The sequence below is a fragment of the Bactrocera dorsalis genome, chromosome 6 (assembly GCF_023373825.1).
Source record: "Bactrocera dorsalis isolate Fly_Bdor chromosome 6, ASM2337382v1, whole genome shotgun sequence".
Classification (NCBI taxonomy): Eukaryota; Metazoa; Arthropoda; class Insecta; order Diptera; family Tephritidae; genus Bactrocera; species Bactrocera dorsalis.
The window spans coordinates 19932434-19955384 of NC_064308.1; the positions used below are offsets into that span (position 1 = coordinate 19932434).

Genomic DNA, 22951 nt, shown 5'->3' on the forward strand with positions numbered 1-22951 from the left:
TCTAAATGTATTTTTTATTAATCGTAATTTCAGTACCGATCATCCTAAAGAAAAATAATGGTCAGTTACCCTCTTTACCAATGTATCCAGGCGATATGCCGTCATATTCTCCCCCAGCACGTTCATTTTTTACTCCGCCATTGCCACCAGAATATCAGAATCCTTTTGCTGATAAACCAACGCTACGTGGTACTAATAATGAAGGAATTATACCTAATACAGGGACATATATAAATAGACGTCCAATACCACCCCCAAGTTTAATGCCTGGTCATGAACGTATACCATTTCGTCCACCCGATTTAGCGGCATCTACTGGGAACAATTCACCGGACGTATCTGTGGATCTTGTGCAAACTGGTAACAGCAGTGGTACTACCATACCTCTTGACACGAATGCGGATGCAGATCGCAAGAAAGCACTGAATACGCCATCTCGTGGGAGCACTGTTAATAGTAATGCAAATGTTGACAATATTAATGTTGGCGGTGTAATACATACAATGATAAGTGATGCCACCAAAAACGTTTATGATAATTCTAATTCACAAGAGTTGCCATTGCAAAATAACAATTCCGAGCGACTACACGGTAACCGTCAAGAAGTTTTGCCAAGTATACGACGAATTTTAAGTGGTGCTAATGGTAAAGGTGATATACCAGAAGTACTATTAAAACAAGCCACATCTCGCCCGATTGTTAACTACAATCAATCGCCATCTTCACCGGATGTTTTTTTGGATGGTAGTAATGTAGCGCAACATCTTGATAGTGTTGAAGAAAGTGGAATATCGACTAGCTCAAACATCAACAAAAGCAAGAATAGTCCAACATTGAATAGAGATACGGAGATATATGATTCGCCAAAAGTGGAATCTAGCGAGCATAAATATTCTCTCAAAACCAACGCGTTCAATGAGAAGCCATATGGTGGGACCATTGGTAGTAGTAATGGCAATACAAATGGTAGCACTTCCACTCCTTCAACAGCGGCAGCTATTGGTGGACAACTTGGTATGAATACTGCAGCTGCCACTTCTACAACATCGACGATCATTAGCGGAACGGTTGGAAAGTATCCAACGTTGTCAGCAACAATTGGGAGCAGTAAAAGTGCCAGTGATCCGGTATCCTCGTCAACAGCGGCTGCTGCCTCACCACACTCCACGTGGGCGATCGCATGGAATATTCATGTCTATTTTTCCGTAGTACTATTCACCATTTTGGCAGTTTACTCCTTATACAAAGTGCTTACTTACAATAAGTTGACACATCTCTTTTCACAGACGTATTTTATGTGTATCAATCTGGTTTTGATAGTTATTTGTTCTGCTCGTGTTTTCTATCTATGCTATGACGCTTACAATATTCATGCTACGTTCAACTTATTCATTTCCGAATTATTGTTAAATTTACCTGCCACTTTACTGACCATTTCGTTTTCAGTTCTGATCTTGTATCTCTTTTTGAAAGCTTTGAACCATAAAAATAACCGTTATTCTGCCCTTATACGGCCGCTTACGGTTGTGGTTGGTTGTGGCGTACATGTTCTACTCTGCATTACTCTACATTATGTAGAATCATATACACTGCAGAACCAACAGCAACAACATTTATTATATCAACAACAGCAACAACAGCTACATTATAGACGGCAGCAACAACTTTTGCATCAACATCATCATCAACACCAGCAGCAACAATTTATTTCAGCAGCTACAGCAAATTTGTTGGTATCCGCAGCTGGGTTTAATAGCCATTCGGCTCTCTTTCTTCAATCAGCCGCAGCGGCACCTACTTCCAACACATCGATAGGCAACACATCACCGCCAAGAGTTCTTTCGCTCATATGTCAAATTATATACATATTTGTGTGTCTGTTTCTTGGTCTGCTGTACCTCTATTTGTATCGTATTCTGAAGCGAATACTCCGTAGTAAATCTCAAAATTATATACATGGCTACCAGAATCTTTCTTATGCTATACATATCACCATAGCGACAGCTTTGCTATTTGTTTTGTTGGCTGCCTTACAAATATTTGGCGCCATTAGTATATCTACAACTCGACCATTAATACAGCAGTTAACAGCTGAGATCGATTGGTTGCAGTGGGGTTACCAGTTTTCCTTGCGGTTGATTGAAATTGCTATAATAACTTTACTTTCTTGGGTCGCCGGTTTGAAAACTAGTGCCGGCAGTAGTGGAGTCGGTGTAAGCGTTAATGCAGCGGCTAACGGGGATGCTCTCTATGGAGTAGCCGGAGAAAATGGTGGTGGTAATGTCGTTTTTGGAAGTGGAACAGCTAATCATAATCGCGAGAAACATGGACACCACCACTTCCACCACAATCATTCGAATATGGCAGGTTTTTTTCTGCCATGTACATCCAGCTCGAGTCAAGAGCAGATAGATACTGACTACCCAGCAGTTTGTAACGCAAATACAAATCTTCACACTTACACAATGCGTACAGGTAAATTGATATATGACGATAGCTTTGCGTTGAACTCTTTGTCAGGGAATGGGCAGTCCCAATTGAACGGTGTTGGTAATAGTGCTAGCAATCGAATTGTAAGTGAATTTCAGTTACAGACTCAACCGACATATCAGAGACCATATGACTCGGGGTCTATTAATAGCGTAATTGCCGACGAATATGGAACGCAGAGTACGTTAGCTGGTGGAGGTGGTGGTGCATGTGGGCGTTATAGCCATGAGGTGCCACAGTATACTGATTATTTGACGGATGTCACTACTGATCATTATGAAAACCCAAACCTTGATTTGCATGGTTCTGTAAGCGGTTCAGGATTTGGAGTATCTTCAGCAAACCCTAGTGGAGTACAAAAATTTACCAAAACTTCAACCACTTCCACAACAGCAAGTAGTAGCGGAGGTTCAGGCTCTTCCGCAACCTCGCAGCAGCAAATGTTGCTTCTGCAGAGTGATAGTTGCTATTCGGAACCTTTACAACCTGCTCACACATCCAGTTACGAATTCAATACTTTCGAAAGATCACATTTGGGAACAGCCGGCACTGGACCATCTTCAGATTGTTGGTCCGATCCCCACACAGGTCAACCACTATCACGTATTATCGATGATTATAAATGTAAACGTGAAAAGAAAATGCATACTACTTTAGATCGTGATGCTTATGAAAACCCTGAGCGGCGTAGTTCAAACTCCACACATTCTTGTGCCTCTAGCCGCTATGGTGGTTACAACTCTTTTGATCGTGGCTTATACAACGGTATTCGCAAAAGTGGTACGCTGAACAATATTGTTGGTAATGGGAATGGAGGTGGTCATATGTCTGGGATAGGTATTATGCATGGTCGAAATTCCTCCTCTTCATCAGCGGCGTCTTCGAATATATCAGCTCAGCGTGCATCAGGGGCACAATCGACAGCTCTGTCATCTGAAAAACATCTTCAGCAGCGCAGTGGTCGAGGCAATATTGCAGGTGTGGTACGTGATCGTAATCAAGATGGCGAAAACGAACAGTTATTTAGTCGTTCGTCTCTAGATCGTAGCAGCACTCACCCGCAACACCAACATCAGCATCAAAATCCTGATGATGCAATGTTACCAGGTAGTAATGTAGAGCGCTCTAATTTAATCAATAATGTAGATGGTTCTTGTATTACAAATAGTAGCAGCACAATATCCTTTTGCGGTGGGCATAGCCAAATGAATGATACCAATGTAGGAAATAGTAAAGCAAGTAACCTATCATTCGCCCAAAGTAATCTGAAAAATAACACACATTCCAACTCATTCATGTTACAAAAAAGCTATCACAACCATCAGCAACAACTTCCTGTTGTAGTAAACACCACGAAGCAACAGAAGAGACAGGAAATTTCACTAACCACTGTAAATTCTAATTTGAGTTCATCTGAGTCAGGTGCACATAATTCTGGCACATCCAATACATCCGTCACATCGTCGACTGCCTCCGATAGCTCAAGTAGCCGCAGTAAGGATTCGGCTATGCTTGTTGCTGAACGCGGATTCGTACGCTTTCGTGCTATTGACGACATAAACAATGCACAAGGCGTAGGTATACATAATGCATCAGTACGCAATTAAGGACGTCACTTTCTCTATTACCACCACATACTTAGAGAGAAATATTTATGATATTGCCCTAAACTCAATGTTTTTAAATTAAAATTTAAGCAATAAATATTTGACAGCTGTGAGTTTTGTTTTTTTTTATCTCTATGTCTTTGATATCAATAGAACAGACATTTATCGAAATTCACCATTGTTTTAATGTAGATATAATGGTTGCGTAATGACTATTCTCGTAGCCTCATAACCTCATTATTAAATTTTAAGTTTTGTTATAATATACTTCGCAGTGACAAAACGCTTTTGTGATACCCACTTATAAAAATGATAATTGACTACGTGACTATGGAAATCTCAAGGTAGCTAATTAATAATAAATTTTATTTGATTAGTTTATAATTATGCATTACATTTCCGAATTTTAATTACTACTATTATGTATAACAATTTAAATATGCAGTAATTTTATTTCTTAAAGCCGCCTAATTTAGAAACCGAAGTACTTTAAATAAACCGTGTATTCGATAATATTTACATTTATTACGATTTTCGAAAACCGATTTACATAATTGCAAATTTTATATTTAATGAAAATACAAACAAAATGGTTTATTGTATATATGTATGTATTTTGTTTACTAAAGAATATGAAATAAAAAATTACACATTTCTCTGAAAATCGTTTGCACGGTTTGTACTAAAATTAGTAACACATTATACATATGTATATATTATATTTGGCATTGGTTGTCATATATGTATATGTTTCCTCAAACAAAATACACACGAAAATGTAATTTTCGTAAAACAACTGCATGACTGAAGAAAACTGAAAAGAATGCCTATCAATTTACTGAAATTCATGAAAGTTAAGATTTGAAGGGTAAAGAATTCTGTGTCGTATTGTCATTTTGAATTTTGTGATATATTGCTTATCGAATATATCAGTCTTATAGAGGTTTGCAACCAAAGTACTAATAACATAAACAAATTCAAGAAGAATAGAAAGATTCACTAAAAATGTGATGAGTTGATAGTTTACACTGACAAGATTTATTTAAATAATTGTAGACATACCCAAAAACTCGATAATTTCATTGCTAATCAAAAAAAATTTTCGAAAAAACATTACATGCAATGACTGTTCGTTACGAATTTCAGCTCTTTGAGATCCTCAAATCACCTTTACAGTACATTTATAAACACATGAAGCAAGTATTAGCAAATACAGAATATACTTGATACGTTTAACTTGAAGAAACGTTTATAATATATTCATAAATATCTCAAATCATATGACACCCTAAGAATAGCATTAAGCCAGATATTACAACACATTGTATAACATATGTATGTAGGTAGATAAACGTGCGCGCGTAGATAGTTTATCCTTTGAACAGTTTACCAGTAATATTTAACTGGTTGATATATTTTCCAATTCCATCCATTATTATTTAATGGTAAAACTGCTCAAGTAAGCACCAACAATTTCAGTTCTTATGCGCATTTAAAACATGATACTTATGTGGTTTTATATTAAAGGCAAGAACATTAAAATTTTATTACGATTTGAACTGATTAATATAGGCTTATCAATTTGTTTTTGTCACATGTAATATACACAAAAAACATAGTTTATATATAAAGATATAAATATGCATATAAGTCTCAAATTTTGAGCATTTATCGATTTAAGTATATATTTTATTAGCAGAAGGTACCAACGCAAATAAGGATTTAAATTAATATGAAAAACCTTAGTTTACTGCATAAATAAAACACATAAAAGTCTCTAAATGAAATTTTACATTATGTTCACCTGTAAATGCAGTTAATAGAATATTTTGAAATGCACATATATTTATAACATATGAATATAAACAAAAATGAATAAGCTAAAAGTATACTAGCGTTGCACATTTGCAGACTTTAGCACTAAGTGAAATATGCTTCAACTAGGCAAGCAAAAAAACCTTAAAAGTATTTAAATAATTTTATATATATACACGTATAAAATATAAATTCTTTAATCATAGTAAATAATGTCTACTCAATTGTGTTGTTGTTTTCTTTGGGTTTTTATGAAAATCAATCGGTAATGCTGTTTTTAAAAGTTTCATGATAATTAACACAGTTTAGCTTTTTGCTCTGAAGTATTGAGATGAATATTGTTGAATGAAAACAAACGAAAAATTTTTTTTGTCATATGAAAATTCATGAGTAAGCTTAGGACTACTGTCAAGGCCTTATCAAATCTGAAGAGATATGACGACCGGGTTGAAACTGAATTCAATGACCATGCCTTCGCGAACCCGAAGAAGTGCACGCGCTTGGGTTTATTCGAGATTTTAACCACGAAAGCAGTGTTGTACACTGTCAAAGTATCATGTTCTACCATCATATTTTAAGCAACACTAAATTTTTGTCTGCACATCAGCAGAGTGTCAGCAAATATGGAACTCAGTTGTTGTGCTGCTGTAATTGAACGTAGCTCGAACATACCCCTATGTTAACCAAGGTTTTTAACGTGTGTAGAAAGTCGGAAGAGTACTTAGAATTAGTGTAATAAACAGAGAGTCCATGGCATACATCAAAAGCCATCCTGTGAGAGGACGAGTTTCGTAGTATTGACCTTGGCAACCACACAACGTTACTTCAGGAAATGGAACAATCCACGCCCTGTCCAAGTTTGAAGAGGTGGACCATGAACTACCTGAGCGGTCGCCAATCATCCGTACTGTTTCGAGGCTAAAACTCCAAATTAATAAAAACTAGGGTTTCAACCCAACATTTGGGTTTGAGTTTTGGATTTTTAGTTTTAAAGCTGTTGTATTTAAACATTAATGCATTTATTTAGAAAAAATAATAATACAAAATGGATAAAAAAAACTATTTTATTTATAATTTCACACTATTTTAGTAGTTATTATTAATGAATTAATAAAAAGAGCAAAAATATGTTGAACTCGGAGTAAAATTCAAAACTGGGCGATTTGCTATTTGGAAACATTCAGGGGCGTTGTGGAATCCAAGACAGAATTGCGTAGCTGTCAGAATTGCAAACCAATTCTGATTTTAATTGGTGTCACGGAATTTTAAAGTTTTTAATGACTTTTGTTGACTTAATTGGCGGGCAGGATAGAAAAAAACTAAACGTCGCATGGAATTGGTGCAAAGATTGTTATCTTTGGCATTAAAGTATATTCTATTTAAACTAAAAAAAAATAAGAAAAGTTAAGCTTGAACATATGTTCAAGCAACATAATGTACAATTTTTTTGGTCAAAAACCACTTTTTATTTTAAAAAGTTGTCGAAATTTTCTGATTGGAAATTTTCTTAGTTCAACTAGATCATAAGTTATTAACAAATATGAATCTCTTTTTTTGAAACCTATTAGCAAGCTCCCCCCTTAAATATCCGCTTTTTTTCCAAAATTCAATAATTCAGACATTTTGTGTTTTATTTTTATGTTTTCTCCCATAGAAATAAAGATAAATTAATTCATAACAATAAAATAATTTGATTTCTTAACTTACATTTCAAATCTGTCAGCGACTATCTTCTAGCTTTGTTTCTGATAGCAAAACCGATAAAATTGGTTTCCGTGACACCCAAAACCGATATATATTCTGTTTCAAGCATCAAACGAATAATATCTGAGTTTATGACACCTACTACTTGTTTTTTTTTATCGGTTTCAATTCTTATTCCGACAACTATCAGATTCCAAAACACCCCTGATTAAAATAAAATTAAGGGGACACGAGGAGTGTTTTGAACATAAAGAGTCGATACAATTTACTACTTCAAGGATTGTACTTTTTGAACTAAATTAAATATCTTTCATTGGTGTTCATAGCGTATAAATATGGTGGTCAAACCATTTAAAAGAGGTTTTGTTAGAACTATAGATATAGAAGTCAAAAATTAAAACTATTTAAAACGCATTCTTAATAACTAGCGGCAGCAATGTAATAAGTAGTTTGTGGCAACGTTCCTTCGTCTCATTTTGTAAAAAAAACCAATTGATTCCTCATTTGAACGGAAATTACTTATGGATCTGCAATAAACATTAGTTAAAAGCCATTTAATAGTCAATAAAATTTTGGCTTACTTGGTGTTTGCCTCGGACGGGCACCGTTATTTTGCAAAACACGATGACAGTTATTCGAATCGACTAACAAATCAATACCAGGGTTAAGAAAGGCGAATGGATTTCTGTAATCACAAAGGGCGCAGCAAATTAGTTTTGACACTAACAATTTTGTCATCGTAATATAAATCAAAACTAATATCTATTTTAATAGTCGTTCACGTTTGTGCGAGCAATAACTTAATTAAATTGTTTTTATCTTTCGTTTCAAAATTTTCAGCTCATTAATTATCTGTAAAATCTCAAATTTTTATGTTGGCAATATCAATCAAACTTCGACAGAAGATCGTAATACTAAAAAAGAGTTGGGTTGATCTGAAGTTGAATTGCTTTAACTTCAATTTCACCCGGTGAAGTAATTAATAAAGATAATATGTCACAGGGTGGTGTTTTCTCCCCATTACAGTTTAATTTGTACATTTCGAAACTCCCTCAACAACCAGAAGGAATTTTCATCCCCTCGTATCCTGTCTGTCAACGTCGGGCAATGGAATTAATGGCATGTGCTCAAAAGTAAACGGCTATCTCTTCCATTTTTCTCGCTTCTTCTCTGCAAATAGCTTTACAATCTTCTCCACTAAATCCACAGCGACCATATAATTGGACGAAGGAGTACAGATTTACATTACATTACAGTCGATGACGTTAAAATTCTGACTATCAATAATCCTAAGATTGTAGGAGTACCATTCGACAGCTACATAGGTCCCAACAAAATCGTCAAGTCGATTGCCGGTAGTTCATGGAAAAAAATCGTTGTTGGCTTTCTCCCGGCCGTCCATAAACTACTTCGCACCGATATGGTCGCCGGGGTGAAGAAAAACGTGAACGAAGAAGCTTCAGTCTTGCCAGAACACTGAACTCCGAATTACCACAGAATGCTTCTTCATATCTCGGGTTGAACACTTACATAGTGAGGCCCGCATGCTTTCAATTAAGGAATATAATGAGCTTCTTTCCAAGCAATTTCTGCTGGGAAACCATTCATCCTGCTTGAAGCGGAAGCGCTAGCCGAATTTAGAGTGATCCTTGCGTACCTATCTTCCGCAACATCCAGAATTCTGTAGCATGTGAAATCCTTATTATCTATAATCGGCCGCCATATGCCAACTATTTTTCCAGCGTGAGTTAGAATTAGAATTAGAATAGTTAATTGAGGTAATGCACCGCGACCTAGGGTCTATTGTGCCCTCTACTTTATCACATGACCTCACAGAGCCCCAGCAGCCTGAACAGTTCCAGCAGCTTGCGAGACTCAAGCGAGGTGATGTGATCCCTGCTGATATAAACAAAATCCAGGGCCTTAAGCCTTCTCCCACAGATTGCTGTGCAATCCAGGATCAGGTGTGCTGGTGTCTCCTGTTCCAGGTCGCAGAACCGGCAGTTGGCACAGGAGACCATGCCCATGTTGGACAGGTGCTTCGTGAGCTTGCTGTGCCCTGTGTATATTGCGACGAGGAGACGGAATTTCTCACGGGGTAGGTTAATTATTTCTTTAAACCTCGAGAGATAGTACCCTCCCAAAAGTAGCTTAGCGTGGCGCATACTTGCCGCCTGCCGCCAGTGCCGCTCTCTTTCCGCTCTCTCCTCCGTGCGGAGCAGTTCTTTAAGAGTGTGGGGTCCTACCGCTCTGGTCCCAACATCTTGGACGCTGCTGCTGTGCGGACCAGCTCGTCGGCTATCTCATTCCCTTCTACTCCCTTGTGCCCTGGTACCCAGATTAGGTGCACCCTATTGCACACGGATAGGCGGTTTAGCCTTTCTATACATTCCTCGACTAAAAGCGATTTGGTCTCGTAGGATAGGATCGCTTTTAGTGCCGCTTGACTATCACTGAGAATAGCTATGCGCTGGTTGCGATAGTTGCGGCCGAGGTTGACTTCTGCGCACTGACTGATGGCAAAAACTTCAGCCTGGAAGATGCTTGCGAAGCAGCCCATAGGTATGGACAGCTTAGTACGCGGTCCCGCAATACCTGTCCCAATACCTTCCGGTGTTTTTGAGCCATCAGTGTACCACTGAATGGTACTGTCTTCCAGCAGCTTTCCCAGTGTGGAAACATTCCACTCCGTGTTGCTGCCTAGAGTTACTTTAAAATTCGTTTTGAGATTAATTTTCTTTGTTGTGCCATCTCGTGGGAGGAGGGCCAGCGGTGTGCTTTCCGCTAGGGCGTCCATCTGTTTAGAGGACATGATCTTCCCTCTTCCACAGCCTTCTGCTGACATTAGCAGCATGGTGTGCTTTGCTGCTAGCTTGATCACCTGATGAAGCGGTGTGAGCTCTAGTTAGACTTCCAGTGCCACCGTGGGGCATGTGCGCATTGCCCCCGAAGCACAGACATATGCAAGTCTTTGCAGCTTTGACAGTCTTCCTATCACCGAGGACTGCGCCACTTTGGTGGCCCATGCAACCGCTCAATAGGTGACGATAGGCCTTACTATCATGGTATACAGCTATCTAATGATGCTTGGCTTGCATCCCCATGATCTGCCGGCCAGGCGTCTACAAATCATAAGTGCTCTGGTTGCCTTGGATAGCGTTAGGTCCAAATGCCTGCTCCATCTTAGCTGTGAGTCTAAGGTGAGGCCAAGGAATTTGACCTCCTTAGACATTTCCACCTCTGTGCCTCCGATTGTAAGGGATCTCAGGCCCGGAAGAGATCTCCGCTTAGTGAATGGGTGATGTGGTCTTTGCTGGGTTGATGTTTAGCCCTGCCGTGTTGCACCATCCTTTCGCCAAGTTTGGGCCTCTTTGAACAATGTCACAGAGAGTGTTCACAAATCTGCCTCTCGCCATTATGACGATGTCGTCCGCGTACCCTTGGCAGCGGATTCCATTGCTTGTGAGTAGCTCGAGTAGCTCGTCTACTATCAGGATCCATAGCAGAGGGGATAGTACTCCGCCCTGTGGGCAGCCCCTCGTGGTGCCAAGACGAATCTTACTTTCTCCCACAGTTGTTTCTGCTACCCTAGTGCGCAGAAGGACTTCAATCCATCTGCGTATCGGGAGAGTTACATTCCTTCTCTCGAGTGCCTTGATCACGCTTGTGTGAGACGCATTATCAAAGGCACCCTCAATGTCCAGGAAGGCGCAAATCGCTACCTCGCCATTGACTAGTGAATCCTGCAGTTCGGACGTGAGTTGGTACAGAGCAGTATTTGTGGATCTTCCCGTTCTGTACGCGTGTTGTCTGGCATGCAGGGGTGCGACCTTCAGCACCTCCGATCTTATGTGGTTGTCTATTACCTTTTCCATCCCCTTTAGAAAGAAAGAGGTCAGACTTATGGGCCGGAATGACTTGGCTAACAAATAGTCTCTTCTTCCTATCTTGGGGATGAAAATTACTTTAGCAATTCTCCATGGCTCGGGGATATACGACATCGCCAGGCTGTCTCTCATCAGCCCTAGCAGGTGTGGTAGGAGAATGTCCATATGTTGCTGCAAGAGGGCCGGGAAGACGCCGTCCACTCCCGGTGAGGCCAGTGCCCACCTGACTGAGTCTGCAGTGAACAGGTTCCTTGCAGTCAGCCAGTCTGAGCGATCTGGCCTACGCGTGACCGAAGCTGGGGTTAGGTCAGCTTGAACTGTCTCCGGGAAGTGCGTTTGTAGGAGTGTTTCCGCCCTCTCCTCCGCGCTTGTCGTATAGGTCCCGTCCTGTCTTTTTAGGGATAATACTGTGTCCGTCTTACCCTTCGACATCGCCTTGTGCAGTCGGGCTGCCTCCGGGGTCGAGGAGACGCTCTCACAGAATTTTCTGAAACTGTTTGACTTGGCAAGCCTAATCTCCTTATTGTAGATTGTTAGCTGCCGCTTGTATTCTTCCCAGCTGCCCGTGCGCTTGGCTTTGTTAAACAGCTTGCGCACCCAAAGTCTAAAAGCGGAGAGTTTACTGGACCACCAGGGACAGCTTTGTTTACTGGTGGTCGCTTTCAGTGGACAGGCACAATGGTAGGCGTTCATAATGGAATGGTTTATGGCGTTTAGCCTACTCTCCAGCCCAACTGTGGTGGACCTACCATCCGCCTGCTCCACTCCACTTAGATTTTCCTACTTAGATTTTCTCTGAAGATACCCCAGTTTGTATTTCTCGGGGTACGAGTCGGAGGTCGGTCACCGACTGTCACCCTCAGAACAAACCGAATGATCATGTGATCTGACAGTGAGGGTTCTTTTGAAATCCGCCATTGCGAGATCAGCCCAATCATGCTGTGGTTGTTTAGGGTAATGTCTAGGACCTCTTTCCGAACACTGGTTACGAAGGTTGGTTCACAACCTACATGCTCTATGTTAATATTATTACTAAGTATAAATTCTAGAAGTGACTCACCCCTCACATTACAGTCCGTGCTGCCCCATTCCGTGTGATGCGCATTGGCATCTCAACCTATGGTTAGGGGAAGATTGTTGGCCTTGCAATGCTCAACCAGTTTAAGTATCGATGGAGGGGGTGCCGTGGCTGTCTCTCCGGAAAATAAGCTGATGCGAGGACGAAGTCCGATCCTTCCTTGTCCTTTATCTGTACGGCCACCAGATCTTGCGTTAGAAACTCTGAAATACAGAAAAAGTCTATATCGGCTCTAACGACTGCACAGGAACGGGGTCTCTCGCTAGAGAGATCCCAGATTACCTTGCCCTTTCTTGTGTTGAGGCCTCTTGCCTCTCCTCTGAACACCCAAGGTTTCTGGATTAAGATGATGCCCAGGTTATCCGAAATGAACCTCTTTACGATGAGCCACCTCTATGCCGGTACTGGAGATTATAGTACGGTTTCGACGAGAGACAGGTCCTCGTCCTCAATCCCTCCATCGAACTGCATCTCCAGCCCTTCCAGGAGCTCTTGGGTGGATGGCAACATGCCTTCCTGCTCTTTGGGGATTTCGTTGCTGCTGTTCACTTCTGCGGCGGAGGTCGCAACCTGCCCAGCCGAAATTATGTCGTTGGTGGGCTCATCTCGCTCTCACGAAACCACAGCGGCAGTCGCTTCATGCGCTGCTGGGCGAGTTACGGGTGGAGCTGGTGCTGCGGTCATCTCCGTCGAAGGTTCTTGGCTCGTAGACGTGGTCTTGGGCCTCCATGGCCTCACGACGATCTTGCCGAAGCGGAAATTCAACCTGAATCCCTTCTGCCGGGTGTACTTATATGACTCATCGTCCATCGTTATGTTGAGGTTCCACCCAGAACCCTCAACTTTGCTCTCTACGACCTTCCACGCCGAGGTACTTAAACCTTCATTCTGGTTCCTTACCAGATTGAGCGCGATGTCGTAACCTTTGTCTGCGCTTCTAGGGAAGAACGCCACCATCCTGTGTAGCTGTGGAATCTCGTCACCCCTACTTACACACAGGGCCGGACCCATCCAACCTTCTAGCCTTGGTATGATCCCTTGTAGCCAGGTGGCCGAATTTTCATTTTGGCAGTCAACCAGCAGCATGCCGCCCTTGAAAAATATGCCGTTAAAGGCGCCGGTGAAGCCTATGCCGACAGACAGGGCATGCACTATGAGGTCCTGGAGAGCCGTCAGTTGTTCCGATCTCAGGGCCTCCGCCGGGTAGTTGCGGGGCAACACAGCCTTCCGAATGCTGCTTACAGCCTCTGCGTATTTGCGGCTTGCGGTTGGCTGCTGGTTGGGGTTGGAGCGCCTTCCACTGGTTTCCTGTGGTTTGTCCTCTCTTACCCTCTTTGGTCTAGGTGGCTCCTGAGGTGTTATTTGGCCACTCTTCCTCTTCTCCATTCTGGGTGTCTCTTGGGGCGCAGTCCTTGCTTCGCTCCGTCCTTCTAACGAAGCAGCGTGAGCTCGGCGACGCCTTCGATTTCTACGTCTGGTTGCCGCCGATCCACCGTTGGCACCTGTGCGCTGTGCATTGTTGGGAGAGGAGTTGTTCCCACTGATCCTACTCAGAGCCCGTTTTCAGCTGACTCTGGTGTTATGCCGTCCTCCAGGAATCTTAGGTACCACTTAAGAGTGGCTCCGCTCATTCCTGCTCTACGAGGATCGCCATGACCTCCTGGCTGTCCTGGCTCCGGGGTACGTGGAATGTTCCCTCGTTGCCTTCTCCGCTTACGTTCACCCTTAGATTCCACTTTCGTGAAACCACCCTCCTCTCTGCAGTCGATCCTGCTCGAGGGGGTTGCGGGGGCAGCATTTGCGCGATTGACCGTGGTCTTTATCGACTCACTACGCTGTGTACCACTGCCGGAGGGCACATCGTCGTCGTCGCGAGCGTGCTCTTCGAAGAGTGCTCGCTCTTTAGGCGACAGGGCATCCAGGAAGCTAAACTTTCTTCTAGCTCCTGGGACACTTCTGCTTGCGGTACTACTGTTGCTGCTGCTTCTGTCCGTTGCTCCGATTGTTGTTGTTGTTGTTTCGGTTATCGTTGTTGTTGTTGCCGTTGTTTGTTTGTTGTTTTGTTGTTGTTCCATCTTGTTCTTACGACCGTTTGGCCCGTGTTGTGGGCCTCCCGGTCTAGTCTTCGAAAGGGGAATCCAGAAGTCCGCTGCACCAGAGCGCCCTGACGATGTAAGGCCACCGTTACTTCCCAAGGCGGCCCGGTGTTGGGAAGGCTCCGTACGAATACAGCCGAATTTACCTCCTGGCTGCAAATCATCCAATGGGCACGGGTCGCATAACACCCTGGATTAGGAGGTGGTAGCTCTTGGTCGCCGCGCATATGCGGCCTCTGCCATCCCCCAGAGGAGATGCTAAGCAGCATCATCCCTGATGGATGGGAGCTGCCCTGCTGTGCTGCGGTTTAAGCCCTTGCACCCCGACAAGGTGCCTACCATTCCAGAATGCTGTAGCATGTGAAATCTTTCTTATCCATAATCGGCCGCCATATGCCAACTATTTTTCCAGCGTGAGTTAGAATTATATTCAGTATTTAAAAAAAAATTTAAGACAGATTTGCTTAGTTGTCAGAATTGCAAACCAATTCCGATTTTTAATGGTGTCACAGAATCTGTTTAGATTTTCGTCTTTTCGAACATATGAAAAACCAGTATTTGAAACAGCTGTTTACTAATGTGATAAATCTAGTGATAGCAATTCTAATAAAATTTACAATTTTCTCGGCAGTTTTTAATTTTCTTTTATTAGAAGAAGAAAAAAACGAAAAAAATTAAAAGGAAAATATTAAAAGATCACAGTGACCCACTTGATGCCCCAGAAGAATCGTAAGTGGAAGCTTGTATTTATTTTTACGTTACTTTCTTAGGTTTTCATCTATCAAAAATAAGTTAATTAATTCGTAACAATGAAATAAATAAATTTCTTCAATCACATTTTTTTAACCGCACACAGAAATAACAATTGAAGCATTTCTGCTTCAATTTACCTTGAAAACCCTTCATTTAGGAAATGGATCGAGATGACAATCACGATAGCAGTGTTGCAAACTTGTCAAAGTATCACGAATTTTTGGCAATACCTGCCACGGAATCACGACATTTCTTAGGTGCGGTAATAGCCGAGTTAGCAACAGCGCGCCAGCTGTTTCTTCTTTTTGCAATGTGGCGCCAATTAGAGATTCCAAGCGAAGTCAGGTCCTTCTCCACCTAGACTTTCCAACGGAGTGGAGGTCTTCCTCTTCCTCTGCTTCCCCCGACAGGTACTGCGTCGAATAATTCGCTGAACTATGTCAATGACGTCGTATATCTCATACAGCCCATCGTTCCATCGAATGCGATATTCGTCCTGACCAATGAGCAAAGAACATAAATCTTTCGCTGGAACCCTCGTAAACTCATTAGATGTTGTCATCATACGTGCCTCTGCACCATATAGCAGGACAGGAATAATGAGTGACTTATAGAGTTTTGTTTTTGATCGTCGAGAGAAGACTTTGCTTCTCAATTGCCTACTCAGACCGAAGTAGCAACTGTTGGCAAGAGATATTGTTGTTGGTGTTAATAATGATTCCAAAATAGACGAAATTGTCTACGACTTCAATTGCAAGTGCGGCTACTGTTTGTTTGATGACAGAACATATTTCGTTTTGTCCTCGTTCACTGCCAGACCCATTTGCTTTGCTTCCTTGTCCAGCCTGGAGAAAGCAGAACTAACGGCGCGGGTTTTTAGGCCAATGATGGCAATATCATCTCTTATAGAAGATTGTACCTTCTTGGTTTAGTTCTGCAGCTCGAATTATTTTCTCCAAAAGAAGGTTGAAGAAGTCACACGAAAGAGAACCGTTTTTTCTGAAACCTCGTTTGGCATAAAACGGCTCGGAGAGGTCCTTCCCAATCCTGACGGAGCTTTTTGTGTTGCTCAACGTCAGTTTACAAAGCCGTATAAGTTTGGCGAGAATACCGAATTCAGACATCGCTGCATAAAGGCGGCCCCTTTTCGTGCGCTCGAAAGCAGCTTTGAAATCGACGAAGAGGTGTTGTGTTGATTCTTTTTTCACGGGTTTTTTCCAAGAAGCTGATGCAAGCTCCTTATCAGTTCTTCACTGCCATTCAGCAGACTGGAGAACTGTTCCCTCCATAATTTTTGTATGCTCTGAGCATCGGTCACTAAATCACCTTCTACAAGAGTTTGCTCCGGTCTTAAAACCTTCTGTTAGCCGCCGCATCCTTTCGTAGAATTTCCGAGCACTACCCCTGTCGGCCAGCTTATCAAGCTCTTCATACTCACGCATTACGGCCTCTTTCTTTTTCTGTCTGCAAATGCGTCTCACTTCCCTCTTCAACTCTCGGTATAGCTTGAAATGCCGCCCCACAGTTCCCGCATACTTAGCTGCTGACGAATGTTCTCAGAGAGAAGGAGTAGAAGTCTAGTAGAAAATCGTACAGTTGTCGGTTGTGATTGCAGCTTTTCGACGTCGAACCTTCTTTGTTGACGTGCATTTTTTGGTTCACCGGGCCGGTTCTCAGCAAAATTGGTGTAATTATCACGTAGCTCGACAGAACTCAACATCTTGATAAAACCTTTCGCTTTTTCGTCATTATTGCGGTTTCCTAAGAAATTTTGGACCAACTTCACAAAACATTTCCTGGCAAAAAAATAAAAGCGTTTACAAAAACAACTATAACAACAACCAATTTGACGACAAAAGCTACGATTAAAGGAACTGATTTGACATATCGAAATCGTATAATGGAATCCGATGAAGACGAATTACTCGCCTTCAGCCAGCAGACAAAATACAGGAAGGATGGATGGAGATCGACGTCAGATTGTGAGTATGGTGCTAAACTTTGTACTTGACAATCCTGAGGGTCCTCACCCTGAGTTTAACTCCTCTGCAAACCTTAGAGCTTACAGGGTCATCGCATGCGCGGATCAGGCCTCTCTAGATTTCCTGACGGGAAGTGTTGCTAAAATTAGCAACGCCTTTGTAGACCTCCAATAGAGGCTTCTACCCGTCAGGGATATCCCGAAGAGACCTCGTGCTCGTATTTGGCTACCTCCTTTAGAAGAGCCGGCGAAATAGTCCTGAGATGCAGAACAAAGCTAGAGGTGAGTTACTCTTAGAGTATATTCTGAATAGCAACTTAAATATATGCAAGGGTAGGGTTACCATATTCTCTGATTTGTCGGGGAATTTCTTAATTTTGACCTTTGGCACTGATTCCCTGATTTGTTGATGTTGAAACAAATCAGTTTTTATTGTGCGCTTCTGTCCTGTGATACAGTCTCAAGTCTCTAAATTTGAGATTTTAATAGCGGGATTCTTAACCAGTCTCTATTTGAGACATTTTGAGGTAAAATCTCAATTTGCGACTAGTTACTATTCACTAAACAGTCTCTAGGGTCCAGACATGGTAGTTAGCAGGTCACAAAACTAAAAAGAACTCTTGTCAGCCATTGTGAATATACTGAATAGAGATCATCACAGATATTAATCGATTGTCGTTTTTTTTATATTTTGTAAGCAACTCAAACACGAAAAGGTTAAAAATAAATAAATTTTACATACATTTCGTAAATAATATGAAGCAAAGTCAACATATATTTTTATTTTTATTGATAATTATGTTTTTTGACTATGTTATCGAAAATTTAATATTTGTTATCGACATTTTTTTCCATTCGAGTGTTAAAACATCTCTGAATAATGAAATGTAACAGATGTTGTGACTGTCACTTACAGAATAGCAAAATCTTCTCAAGTCTCAAAAATTGTCTCTAACTTAAAATCTCAAATTTAGAAACTTGAGACTGTATCACAGTACAGAATCGCACTGGTTACAGAATCCCGCTGTAATAGTCTCTAGTCTCTATTTGAGCCATTTTGAGGTAAAATCTCAATTTGTGACAAGCTACTATTTACTAAACAGTCTCTAGCGTTTGTCTCAAAATATTGCCTTAAATTTGAGACCTGTTAGTCACAAAGCTAAAAGGAACTCTTGTCTGCCATTTTGAATATACTGAACAGAGATCATCATAGATATTAATCGATTGTCGGTTCTTTACATTGTGTAAGCAACTCAAACACGAAAAGGTTAAAGATAAATAAATTTTACATAAATTTCGTAAATAATATGAAGCAAAGTCAACATATATTTTTATTTTTATTGATAATTATGTTTTTGACTATGTTATCGAAAATTTAATATTTGTTATCGACATATTTATTATCATTCAAGTGTAAAAACACCTCAGAATAAGGAAATGTAATAGATGTTGTGAATAGCAAAATCGTCTCAAGTCTCAAAAATTGTCTCCAACTTAAAATCTCAAATTTAAAGACTTGAGACTGTATCACAGTACAATATTCCACGGTTAGACTCCATAAACGTTCATATTGATGACAACAAATTGATCGATAATTTGGCAAATTTGAAAGCGTTTTTGAAATCGAAAAAAGAGGAGCGAGAAATATCAGACGAGTTTTTTGCGATAATGACCAGCTGTGTCAATTCATCAAAGCTAATAAGAACGCCGAGTCATTTTCTAAATGCTTGATAATAGTTGTTGACATAAGCAACGGGACTGATTTTGACTGAGACCGATGTGGTAACCCTAAACAAGGGCGATAAGCCAAACTTTATTTTCCCAAGCTCTGATCGGTTACCGGGGAGGGAGGAAGTGCTGGACCTCACGCTATCAACAGATACAGAGAGTCTCGTTGTGGATAACTGGAGGGTGTCTGATGAGCCTTCCATGTCGGATCACTTCTGGATACTCTTCAGCATTCGCGAGGAATGCAGTACTCCTCTAAAATATCGGAACCCTAGAAGAACAGCATGGAAAAAATTGACCATTATAGCAACAAAATGCCTTGAAAAAGAAGGCAATAAGAGTAACAGTAATCCTCAGGAACTAGATTCAGAAGAAGAGAAGTTAGAAAAAATCTTAACTACAACTTTCAATAAATCCCCTCCGCTAACAGTTCTGAAAAAGAGAAAGTGTCTTCCTTGGTGGAACAGTGAGCTTAAGAATTTGAAAACGCAACTAAGGAAAACTTTCAATGAGAGTTTTAGAACCAAAATCTGGCAACCATATAAAGATATCATGAAAAGATACGCAGTCAGGAAAGCTAAGAATGACTTACGGCGATCTTTCTGCACACCTATAGAAAGTTGCAGAACAACCGCAAGAAAGTCTCCTTTGTGATAGAAAGTTGCAGAGAATGCGCTAGATTGAGTAAAACGCTATTCAAAGAACATACCAATACTGCCTACATTAAAGCGGAAGGCAATGATTGGACCTCTTCTGCAAAAAATCTCTAAAGTTACTCATTAAAACACACTATAAAGAGGGTTCTAAGGCTTGAAAATATATACAAAGCTAGCCTTCAACTGTCTTATATCCTAAGAAGTTGGGAAATAATTAAAGTGGTGTTCCTTCCAAAACCAGGCAGAATAAGACACGATAATGCCAACGATTTTAGACCTATAAGCCTCACCTCCTTTATGCTGAAGGTACATTGTTGATGCATTTGTTCAATACAATGGCGACCGAAGAAGAGAGGTAAGCAAATATTTAAACTATTTACTTTTTTACAATATTACAGGTTAAAATCTCATTTTTATAGCAATAAAAAGTGGACGCACGAGCCTTTTACTCTCAATAAGGTTGTATATGGAGCCAGATTTTCAATCGAAAAGGAAAAAGCGTGTGGTCTTGTGGCAGGCGGTGTTGTAGAAAATTAAGCATTTCCCTTTTCGCGTAATGACGTATCACGGAAATTCCTCAACTTCATGGTGAGCTACAAGCGCATCAAAAAGAGGAACAACACCTCAGGCGAAGCTGCGACTGCGTGGGAATATTTCGACGAACTAGATAAAGTGTATGGGTATCGGAGCGATATACTGTGCCGGAAAGTAATCTAGACTCTTCAATGTGTTCAATTTTTAATTCTTTAACGAACGAAAATGCAGAGTCAGCAGATTCCTCGTTCAGTGAGAACATTGGTGCCGCTCCGCCAAGAGAACGCTCTCGAAATGTTTTAGACTTTTTGCAAAACGAATCAACATATGAGAAGGAGTTATAGGATGACCTGCTAAAATGCGAGAAGGAAAAAATTGAATAGAAAAACAAAAACTCGATGAAATTAAAAAGCTACGCGAAGCTCTTCCATCACTTAATAAGTAAATACATAACATTTGTACCTTAAACCGATTTCAAATTTTTTAGAGTTTATAAGTATATACATAATATAACCAAATAAAATAACTGTGTTCATTTAATGAATTAAAATAATTTAAAACATAAGTGTAATTCAATAAAAATAGTTTATTTAATAAAAATTATTTGTTTAATAAAAATTGTTTATTTAATGAAAATTATTTATTTAGCTAAACTGACAACAAATTAGTCAGCCTTTCTCTTTTCGCTCTTGCTTCGGTTCGTTGGTTTCCATCAGCTGGAAGCGTGTTGATCTCGGTGTAAGGCACGTTTTCAATAATCACCTCGTCAGGAGTTCCCTCGTGTTCCAATATATAATTATGAAGTACGAAACAAGAAACAATAACATTCTTTGCCAATTTAAAATCGTAAACTTCTCAACAGTTTAATATTCTGAACTTCTTTTTTAGCACACCAAATGCTTGTTCCACACACACTCTGGTCGAACTTAAAATGTTATTGTATGTTGTTTGGGCTTCAGATAGGCTTCAAGCAAATGACATTCTGGAGGAAATGAAATGAGACCATTTACAATTGCTCGCTTCAATGGGCTAGCTGACCACACTGCTGCGTCGTGACACCGACCGGCATAGCCTATAAAAACGTCGAGAAATCGCATATTGCTATCAGCAACAGCCTGAAATAATTACATGCGTTATTTGAGAAGTATTAATTTTAGATTTAAAATTGTACTTGTAATCTAACAGAATGTGGTCCCTTCTGATTGTAGTAACTAATGCCATCCTTGGTCGGCTGCAATATTTATATATGAGTCCCATTAATACATCCCGAAACGTAAGGAAATGGATGTGATCGGCAAGACTCGAAAGCTTCCATAACCCTCTTTAGGGTCAGCTTAGTTGTTGGAAATGCAATAATCTGCTTTTGCGCAGATATAATTTGTATGCATTGAATAAAGCCTCTGTAACAAGATCCCATTCCAATATTGAAACGATCACTAACTTCGCGAAAGCTGCTCTGATTGGAAAGTTTTCATATTGTCATAAAGAGACACTTCTTCAACGAACCTCGGGGACGTCCAGTAGATAGCTTACTCCATAAAGGTTCGAGCATACAGTGTAATTTCTGGAAAATATAGTAATAAACATATAACTCTAAGAACGAAAGGCGGCGCTCCTGGCCTTGTTTTCGCCGATGACAAATTCCAGTATAATCCACAATTGCAAGAAAGCACTGAGCTCAATAAAAGACCTAAATTTGACCTGGATTCCCGGCCACAGGAACATTTTCGGCAATGAAAAAGCAGACGAGTTGACAAAGGCAGGAGCTTTTTTTAACAAATCCGATGCGGAGCCCCGATGGGTAGGCCCTACAACAACATCTGCCAAGGCTGCAGAATAGCAGGTGTTGAAATGAGTTAAGCATCCACCCACTCTACCCGGGAAAAACTGGCCCATCCTAGTAAGACACAGCTAATCTACCACATCCGATGACACCATAACACATACATTACCACACAACACAACTCACCACACTTCTACATCAACCCACAAAACATAAAGGGTGGTCCGCTGAGCAGGTTCAACATTCGTTCTAAACAATCCGTCTGCACAATATTCCCTTCTACACTGCGCCGCGTCGACACCGTTCAACACAATTCGTCACCTGCAGTTCGCCCATCAACACACCAACTTTCGCTATACACACTTTCGATTCGATACTGTGCCGCGTCAACACTATCTTAGACAGATCGACAACGTTCCGCCCGCACCGACTTACAGCGATCCAACGTAGATTCGACGCGATATATTTTCGCAACACATTGTACTCTAAGCAAAGGATAATTTTAAATAAATTGCACCTTTTAAATACATTTCCTTTTTTTTCATTTTAAACACTCGCGCGAGTGAGAGTGCATATTGAAATCTGTGGTTTGTATTCCCCCATAAATTTGGTCAGCATTTAAACAGCATGGAAAAAGGAAACAATTTTCACTTTCTCTGTGAAACCCTGAATGGATTTCTACTAAAAGCATAAGTAGCTTCATCGAAACCTCAAAATGGTTTGAAAAAGAAGGTGAAACGTGATAGCATATATATAAGGTCTACGAATAGTGCATCAAATTGGCACAGCAAGTGCTAATTGAGCCCGAAAGACAACAAGGCTGCACCCATACTACATAT

At 40.8% G+C, this 22951-nt stretch overlaps 3 protein-coding genes across 7 annotated transcripts in view; 1 reads left to right on the plus strand and 2 right to left on the minus strand.

The window, feature by feature from the left end:
• Positions 1-6136, plus strand: part of LOC105226690 (hypothetical protein) — a 63403-nt gene extending 57267 nt beyond the window's left edge. For 3 of the 5 annotated variants that reach the window (XM_049460057.1, XM_049460058.1, XM_049460061.1), the window contains one exon: positions 34-6136. In XM_049460057.1, coding sequence (XP_049316014.1) covers positions 34-4097 — 4064 coding nt within the window. In that variant the 3' untranslated portion in view covers positions 4098-6136. The remainder of the gene's footprint in view (positions 1-33) is intronic. The other 2 variants (XM_049460060.1, XM_049460059.1) reach the window with 2 other exon arrangements.
• The window catches only part of LOC125779314 (uncharacterized), a 280552-nt gene that overhangs the window by 170261 nt on the left and 87340 nt on the right, over positions 1-22951 (minus strand). The window lies entirely within an intron of this gene.
• Positions 13194-13967, minus strand: LOC105226700 (uncharacterized). Its single transcript, XM_011205709.1, has one exon. It carries the CDS (start codon positions 13965-13967, stop codon positions 13194-13196), a length of 774 nt encoding a protein of 257 aa, XP_011204011.1.